Genomic DNA, 9128 nt, shown 5'->3' with positions numbered 1-9128 from the left:
ATTTCCCCCATAATTTTAAGTGTTCACGGAAAAAGAGAACGTCTCTGTTTCATCAGCATCTATGTATTATTGTTCTTATTGCCCCAAAGTTCACTCTCCATCTGCTCTGTATCTGTGTGGCTGAAAACTCTGGGCCTGTTTTATCCTACTTAACACGAATGGATAAATAGAAGTTCATTTAAGGGTCTTCCTAGCTCGAATATTGTAGGTTCCTTCCATTCTTCATCCCCTGTTCGCCCCTTTCCCTTTCAAAGGTTCGTTACCTGAATCCAGTGTCAATCTATTATGCCTTTCTCTTTATGTCTCTTCTTCTGGAAAGTTACTAGAAGGCATTTAATTGAGGCATGCAAAGCAAACAAGTTGCTAAAATCTCAGGAACAGTGTTTTATGTTGTGTTGTGTTCTATTTCTTTCTTTCTGAGGCCTCCAATTTCCACTTAATAGCAAAGTCCTAAAATTTCATCCGTCCTGTTCTGTCCAAAAGAGGTAGGTGTAAGGGTCACAACGCCCTGCAGAGAAGTGACTCTGGAGCTGGGTGCTTTTGGGTTCTTAGCTGGCTGCAGACTCTAGCTAGAATAGGAACCAACAGCTGAGTTAGGAACAGAAGCAAGCTAGGGCGCTGTGGGAGGGACAGGTTGTACTTTTGCAGTTTCAGGGAAAGATATCCCTGCGCTCTGAGTGAGGGGAGATTGAGCTCCGGTTTGGAAATATCCTACAGCATCCACACCAGCAGCAGCCAGGGGGAGAACACGCCCCCGGCGAAGGCGGAGACCTGTGAGCTGCATCCTGGCGTCCAGGGTACCCAGACCCGCTGAACGGGCTCCCTCCAACTCTCTGGCGACCTTAACTCCAGGCAAGGCGGCAGGGGAGCCTGTCCAGGTGGGAGCCGGCTTCCCAGCCCCAGAACCTTCCCTTGAGCAGATATGAGCTACCAGCAGCCACAGCTGAGGGACCCACGGCAGGTAAAACTGGCATCGGGGCAGGAACTGAACAGTTCCCAGGCTGGTTCTTGGTTTGGCAAAAAGGGGAGGGGGCTTTATCTGACTTCATTTGACCTACACCTTCTTAGTAAATACGTTTCTATAACCTCTTTAATTTCATGAAATCATGTGACTGACTCCCAACAGACCCCATACTCTAGAATTAGGTCAAGGGAGTTGGGCAGTCAAAAGTGCAGACTTTCGGATAAACTTTGTAAAGTTTTTTTGAGTGACTAGCCTTTCCTGTTTTCCCTTCTTATTGTCATATTATTAACGCTATAAGAATTACTTGATGTCATTTCTATGTTTGAATCATGCATTGCTTATTTTTCGGGTATTTTCCCTGTTCAAGCTGGTAAACATTTAATCATTCTTTTATCTGTTAAAATAGAGAGAAACAGACCTGAGTGACAGAGAAAGCCTGGTCTCCGGGCATGAACGCCAAGGGAAATCGTGTCAGTCTACAGCTGTGTTCAACGTAGTCAATTCTGTTATAGGATCTGGCATAATAGGTAAGCCATCTGTGGCTGCTTGGTTCTGTTTGTGAAGTTAAAAAAAAAAAAAAGCAAACTTTTAAAACTGCTAATATTCTGCTAGCAGTTGCTGGTTGTTTTCAAAGGAAAAAAATTTTAAATGGATGACGGTGTTTTACTCCACAGTAGACAGCATCCAGGGGGAGATGGGATGCATAGTGGACAGGGAAAATGGGCTTTTCACAGATTTCCTGGTCAATTGATCATTTCATCTAATGCATTTCTTCCTTTTTTTCTGAAGTAGAATCCATGACTTAAATCACATTAGTATCTGTATGGAACTTCCAGATTCATGTATCTGTAACATGTACAAAAGTTTAAGAAGAGATTTTAACAGTCCTATGAAAAATTAAACCTGACAGTATTTCCATCCCTACCTATATGATGTTAAACTTAAAATGTGAACTCATGAAATATTGGTTTTGCACATTGAGTCATTAATATAGTTAATTTACAACAGTGCTTACAATTGCTAAGGAAAGAATAGTCCATGTTTTTCCAATAAATTAGAAGCAAGGGACAGATTCTTTAAAAAGTGAAAACTTGAAAAGGGTATTGCAGTGTAGTAATACAAGCAGGATTCTCCAGGGTCTATTGTTTGTTTTTTGTTTTTGTTGTTGTTTTTATTTTTGGTTTTTTTTTTTTTTTTTTTTTTTTTTGTCATTGGAAAACATTCCTTTTCTGAAAAGGCAGAGAAACCAAAATCCTGTCAACTGCAATGCTCACCAAATATGTAACTTTTTGCTACAACATTTTCATATTTTTATCTGCTTAAAACTGTAAGTTTATCAAATGAGTTGCTTTTCTTTTCTTAATGTTTATCTATTTATTTATTGTTTTATGTGCATGTGTAAGTGTTTCGCCCGCATGCATGTGCACCACCTGCACACTCAGTGTCCACAGAAGTCAGAAGAGGGTGTCGGCTCTCCTGGAACTGGAGTTAAGGATGGTAGTGAGTCACCACGTGGATGCTGGGAAATGGGTATTTGGCAAAATCAACAAGTACTCCTAACTGCTGAGCCATCTCTCTAGCCCCTGAGTTCATTTTCTTATTTTTTTTCCACAAGTTTGTGTGCTTTCTGGCTTTACATTAATCCATGTACACATATTTTAAAATGAACAATAAATTGGAGATTCCCGAGTTGGAGCATTAGTGAGCAGGGACAAAGGCTTGTTTAAAAGCCTGTGTCCATGCATCATGGAGTATGGACAGTTGAACTTGACAGAATTCTAGGATTTATTCCCAGTATGAATACTTTTCAGGTTAATGCAGGTCAGTGGTGTTAAAATGTTCCACTTCACTGCACTCAGCAGCTTTGTTCCAAGGAGAAATCTTTTCTGAAAAAAGAAATATTCTGGATAGAAATGTTTAAATTATTTCATTTTGAATATTTTGTAGTCTATAATCTAAAATTATCCATATCCACAAAGCAGTAAAAAAAAAATAATTTTATGGACCCCATTTAGCTTGAAAAGAATTCTGCAAGAATTAATCCTGCTCCCCCTGTATTCTCTCACTTTCTACATGGTCCCCCCATTTTGGCTCCAGAATCGGTCTTCCCTAAGAGCCCACAACCATCCTGCTGCCTTCCACAGCAGCATGTGAGGAAGGACTGGGTGTCTTTGCCGTCCATGGAGTCCGGGCCACTAACCGTCACACTGAAATAAGCCTTGTTGGTGTAAACCGGAACCACCTTGTCTTTCGCTGCTTTTGAATTCTTCTTCAGTCATCCCACGCTCTTTCTCTCTTGACGTGTCATTAATTTAATGGCATTCCATTCTGGAATAAGTGCCAATCTGCTAATATTTGATTTAGGACTATTTTGTCTCGCGTTATAACTTTTTATCACTTACCTACATGATTTCTTTTACTTCCTTCCTATGCAGGAATTGTGAGAGATGTTCGCATTTCTATAATTCATTTTAATGTGAGGGTTGGGGCATTTTGTTTTTTCCAGGATTGCCTTATTCAATGAAGCAAGCTGGATTTCCCTTGGGAATGCTGCTTTTATTCTGGGTCTCATATATTACAGGTAAATAGCTGCATATCCCTGTCATTTAAATTGTTCAATGACTTCTTTACCTACACAAATATACCCTGCAGTTGGATCTCCTAGTTAATTAAGAAGTCCATCAAAGGATCCTAAGGAATTTAAGCATCACATTTGAGGAGATTTGCTTTTTCTTCCTAATCCTTTAAACAGATTAGTAAAAGTAGCGTGTTCTATCACCAAGCCTAAACCTGGTCATGTGCCTTTTTCACTTCATACAGTAAGCGGTTGATGAGAAAGTCATTTCCAAGGCTGGCAATGACTAAGAGGACGCGGCTCCACAGTGCACACGGCAGGGTCGGGCTGGCAGCTGCGCGCAGATGAGCAGCCAAAGTCAGCTGTTTGTGTAGGTGGTACTGGGGTCTTGGTGTTCATGTAGCAGGGCTGGCCCCTTCTCTCCTTGCCAGTGATGCCTGGGTGTGCTCTGTCTGCCAGTGCCTTCCTGAGCAACAGAAAGCTAAATTACCACCCACATGTGCCCCACTCCTCCTCATGGCAATTTAGGTTCAGCCCTCGGGATCACCTCTCCTCCCCGTGATCCTCAACTCAGCCCCGCCATTCTACCAGGCCACTTCATTCAACAGTGCCTTGCCTGTGATTTAGGATCACTGTGAAGGTGGCAGCCGTCCATTCACAAATGCAGGGGCCTTTGCTTTGGTTACAGCTAGGAGTTTTAACCTAGATAGATGCCTTAAACCAGCTAGTGCAAAAGCCCCGAGCTGTCCCTCTTCTGAACCTGTGGCCTGGGCCTCAAGAAAGCCCCCTCCTGTGAGTTTATACACCTTCCCCAACTCTTATTTTCACAAGGGATTCAGGCTGAAAGTCTGAAAGCCGGAAGTCAACCTCTTTGTCTCCGCAGGGAGCGGGTAGGGCAACGTGAGATAGAGGTGGGGCTCCAAAGATAATCCACCAGTCCTGGGGGGTTGCTAGTCTACCTCCTGGCCACCTGTTTCCTCTGCCTTATCCTTTCATTCTAGGAAGCGTGTGTGTGTGTGTGTGTGTGTGTGTGTGTGTGTGTGTGTGTGGTGTGACCCACTGAGTTGAACTGTAGCTGCTTGTCTGAGTAGAGACAAGGGTTATTAATAGAACATGGACAACATATCAGTGGCTATACCATGGAAGAAAATGACACACACACCCCTTGCCCAGCCACCGTTAAGTGCCCATAGCTCCACAAGAAAGGGCGGGGTCTCGTGAGCCTCTCCCCCATGGGCATGATGGACTGTTGATGAAGCCCTATCTTGTGCAGGCTGTAAAGAGCTCATGAGTACATGTTGTGTCCTCTCCAGGAGACACTGTTTCATAGCCCTTCTCCTCTTCCTCTGGCTCCTGCATTCTTGGGCTCCATTTCATCAATGTTCCCTGAGCTGTAGAGGCAGCAATAAAGATGTCCCACTTAGGGTCAAGCGCTCATCATTCACTTAGTCTCTGCATTTAACTGTCTCCCACTGCCAAAAGAAGCTTCTCTGACCCCAGCTGAGAAAAGCATAATCTATGCCTATGAATACAAGTATCTTTAAAAGCCTTCCCATTTTTTTATTTGCCTGCTTCCTGGTCAGTGCTGGTAAATATTTAATTTCCAGCCATGTATATTACTATTGCTTTAGTGCATTGTGAACACCTAATTATAAATCAGCAGGCAGAGAAAATGAAACATCTCACCTGTGAATCAGGATTGGAAGAAAATGAATAGTTAGTAAACTCACATAATATTACATGTAAATAAATCACACTGGAAATAGCATGTTCAATTGCTGGTGTACCCATGGTGTACAGTCTTGCCAAGTCATGCATTGCAAGCTCAGTAGCAGTAGGAATGATTAACCCATTCACTTACTAACATCACCCAAATCCTTGAATAATTATAATAAATAAAAGATTCCCCTCACAAAGGTCAAACAATTTATATCTTAAGATTCATTTTCTTTTTTATGTTTTAAGAGCAAACACTACAAATACAGTACACTATTTTTTTCTTAATTAACACTACAATTAATTTTTTAATGAAATCAGTCTTTGCTACAAATTTCGAAAGTGCTACAGAATCTATCGTACAACAGAGGAATTAAAATCTTCAGCTTTAGAGTTAGGCTGGAATTTAAATCCCGTGTCCTGAAACCCGTGGTCATTATTATCCATTTGGCCCTATGGAAATTACTTAGTAACACCACAATTAAACAGTGGCTTGTCTCTAGATCTCTTTGAGACATAAGCTCCTATGCAGGCTGGCATCAAACGTGCTGTGAGGCAGAGGATGAGCTTCACCTTCCTCCCGCCTCTACCTCTGGACTGCTGAGATTATAGGCATGGGCCACAGGCCTAGTCTTTGTGTTGCTGGGGGTTACACACAAGGTTTGTACGTGACAGGAAAGCACCCTGCAACTGAGCTACATCTCCAGACCTCCAGAGTTTTTCTTTTGCCTGTCTTTGTGTATGTTATTAGGTCTCACTGTGCAGTTCTGGCTCACCTGAAACATGCTATGTAAACCAGGCTGGCCTCAAACTCACAGAAATCTACCTGCCTCTGCCTTGAAATCGGTTAAGGTTAAAGGCCAGCCTTTTTTTTTTCTTTTTCTTTTTTCTTTTTTTTCTTTTTTTTTTTCTTTTTTTTTTTCTTTTGCCTTCCTAAAACCTCTAATGAAGCATTCAGATCAACAGGTAGGAGTTAGCTGTTCTTCTACTGCAAGCAGATTGGAGACAAAAATTCAGAGAGGTGGTTTTGTACTCGAGGTGTGGTGGGTAATGGCTTTGGGAATGAAAGGAATAGAAGTGAAGAACATTCTGGTGTCAAGGGCATCTCAACATTCTGCTGAGATTTTTCACAGGCTGGAGAAAAATGGGCACAGAATCAAATTCCAGTATATATACACAAATTAGAATGTGGACCTTTTAAAACTGGGACATCTATGAGATCTCCAAGGGAAATCTCTGAGGGAGAGCTATGAGATCTCCAGGTACAAGGCAGCTAGGTGTAGGAATCTGGAGTTTTGACAGTTGGAACTAAAAACACACATTTACGTTTTGCTAACGTCTGTGAAAACTAGAGCAAGGATCACATACACAATTGGAGCGCAGGCTGTGAGCACAATAAAGCAAGTGGGCAACAGCCAGTGTAAGTACCCCAGACCTTAGGAAAACGACCAGACGCTGTGCTGTTAACAACCTTGGAAGATGGGCAAATCAAAGTGGAAACTAAAACAAGCCGACCAAATAGCTTTGTAAGAGTTACGAGGCTGGAGAGGTGGCTCAGAGGTTAAGAGCACCGGCTGCTCTCCCAGAGGTCCTGAGTTCAATTCCCCGGTTCCACATGGTGGCTCACAACCATCTGTAGTGAGATCTAGTGCCCTCTTCTGGCCTGCAGGCATACATGCAGACAGAACACTATATACTCTTCAATAAATCTGAGAGAGAGAGAGAGAGAGAGAGAGAGAGAGGCTGAAGGGATGGTTCAGTGGTTAAGAGCATTGACTGCTCTTCCAGAGGACCTGGGTTCAATTTCCAGAACCCACATGACAGCTCACAACTGTCTGTAACTCCAGTTCCAGTGGCTCTAAAACCCTCACACAGATATACATGCAAGCACAACACTAATGCACATGAAATAAAAAGCAAATAATTTTTAAAAAGCTTGCAAAAGAGTTAGGAGACAATGACTAGACTGGATTCATCGGAGGGAACAGGGATCAATATTTTTCCCTTTTTATTTTAATGCATTTCCAATTCACTTAAAAATATGAAGAAATCAAGGTGAATGAGAATAAAAGGAGGAAGGAAAATAGGTACCAAACCTTGGCATACCTTTGTACCTAAGACAGCCAACAAGTCGTTTAGTAATGTGACTTTAAGATAAATGATAAGTAAGAAAAAAAAATGATTTGTTTTTTGATTTTTTGAGACAGGATTTCTCTGTGTAACAATTCTGACTGTCCTGGAATTTACTCTGTAGACCAGGATGGCCTTGAACTCAGAGAGATCTGCCTGCATCTGTCTTCCAACTGCTGGGATTAAAGACATGTGCTACCACTGCTTGGGGGAAAAATGATTTTTTAATTACATAACTTCTGTATATTTATATCTTCAACTTTAATTCTAAATTTGAAATGAAATGATTACAATGTAAATTTTTTTAAAAAATATCCATGAAGTGTACTCTTAGCCATAATAGCTTTAAAATGAACTCACTGGTTTTATTTTGTTCCAAACCAAATGCTCTGAGTAGGTCCTATATATTTATGAATTCTAAAATACTCACATCCTTTCTCACCACAGTGTTCACAGGTTGAGTACCTGTGTTATATCTCCTGGGGTGGAGTCACGGCCTTATAACAGTGGCCACATCTTTGGGTTAGAAAGTTACATGTAGCCCTGGTCTTGGGCTGTCATCCCTGCCTGCCCGGTCCGCCATCACCTGGGCATTGGAGGATATCTACATTGTGATTGGAAAACATGTACCTAGAAGAGTATGGTTTCAAGAAAAGTGATGTTTTATTGAAAGTTGTGAGCCTTGTTGTGGTAATACTGTACCGTTGAAGCTCTTCTCCTGGAATTCCCTTTTTCCCAGGCTGGGGATGAGACACCATTGGTACCGTGATTGTATGCATGAAGCCTTGGTTTCATTCCCCACCACCGTCAGAAACCCAGCATCACTACTCTGGAGGCAGGGAGACCTGGGAGATAATGAATAATCAATGAGGGAACTCCAGTCTCATGCAATAGCAAACTTTATTCAGAGCATCAGACAATTTATATGCTGGGGGTTAAGAAAGGGCACATGAGAAAAGTCCTCCTGAGTTCAAGCTGAATATAATCACAAGGACAAGCTGCACATGGCAAAAACACGTTTTCCTATAGAGGCATTACAACAGCCAGTTGTAATGAATAATCTGAAGTAAACTCACTCCTAGCCACTATACTTGGGATGGCCACACAAACACATTCCAAGAGCAAGTCCATGATTTTGAAGGAACTGAAGTCTCAAGACCCTTGTCTTGTTTTCTTACCCCTTCCAGGACTCCATTGTTGGATGGTGTTCCCACACCCCAGCAGGGTGGCACTTGCCTATAATCTCAGCACTGGGAAGGTTGAGGCAGGGAGATTAGGAATTCAGGGTCATCCTCGAATACGTAGCAAGTTTGAAGCCTGCCTTGGCCACATGAAACATTGATTTAAAAATAATTCTCTTTTTCTCCAAGACAATTCAGTCAAAACATGCAAAACCTTTGTATCAAATGTTTTCTGACATGATTTGTGTTTTGTTTTGCTACAGACTTTTCCCTCATTTTATTGATAAAAGGAGGAGCTCTTTCTGGAACAGACTCCTACCAGTCTTTGGTTAACAAGACCTTCGGCTTTCCAGGATACCTGCTGCTCTCTGCCCTACAGTTTATGTACCCTTTTATAGGTAAGGTAGCTGTGAAGACATATGCTACAATGGTTTGTACCCACATAGTCCTTTCTGAGTAATTAGCAGCTTTAACAGGCATTTGAGAGTTATCAAAAATTATTAGCAGTTGAAATGTTTTCCACATTAAGTGTTTGCCTCTTTAACATTTTTTTCTTATTTTC

At 41.8% G+C, this 9128-nt stretch overlaps 1 protein-coding gene across 1 annotated transcript in view; it reads left to right on the top strand.

The window, feature by feature from the left end:
• The first annotated feature begins 799 nt into the window (after positions 1 to 799).
• Positions 800 to 9128, top strand: part of Slc38a11 (solute carrier family 38 member 11) — a 49288-nt gene continuing 40959 nt past the window's right edge. The window contains exons 1-4 of the mRNA XM_028856883.2: positions 800 to 961; positions 1371 to 1491; positions 3471 to 3545; positions 8830 to 8964. Of these exons, the coding sequence (XP_028712716.1) occupies positions 923 to 961; positions 1371 to 1491; positions 3471 to 3545; positions 8830 to 8964 (370 nt within the window). The 5' untranslated portion in view covers positions 800 to 922. The remainder of the gene's footprint in view (positions 962 to 1370; positions 1492 to 3470; positions 3546 to 8829; positions 8965 to 9128) is intronic.

The sequence above is a fragment of the Peromyscus leucopus genome, chromosome 4, assembly GCF_004664715.2.
Source record: "Peromyscus leucopus breed LL Stock chromosome 4, UCI_PerLeu_2.1, whole genome shotgun sequence".
In the NCBI taxonomy this organism is placed as follows: Eukaryota; Metazoa; Chordata; class Mammalia; order Rodentia; family Cricetidae; genus Peromyscus; species Peromyscus leucopus.
The sequence above is the reverse complement of the archived record's forward strand: the minus strand, read 5'-3'. Positions and strand labels throughout refer to the sequence as shown.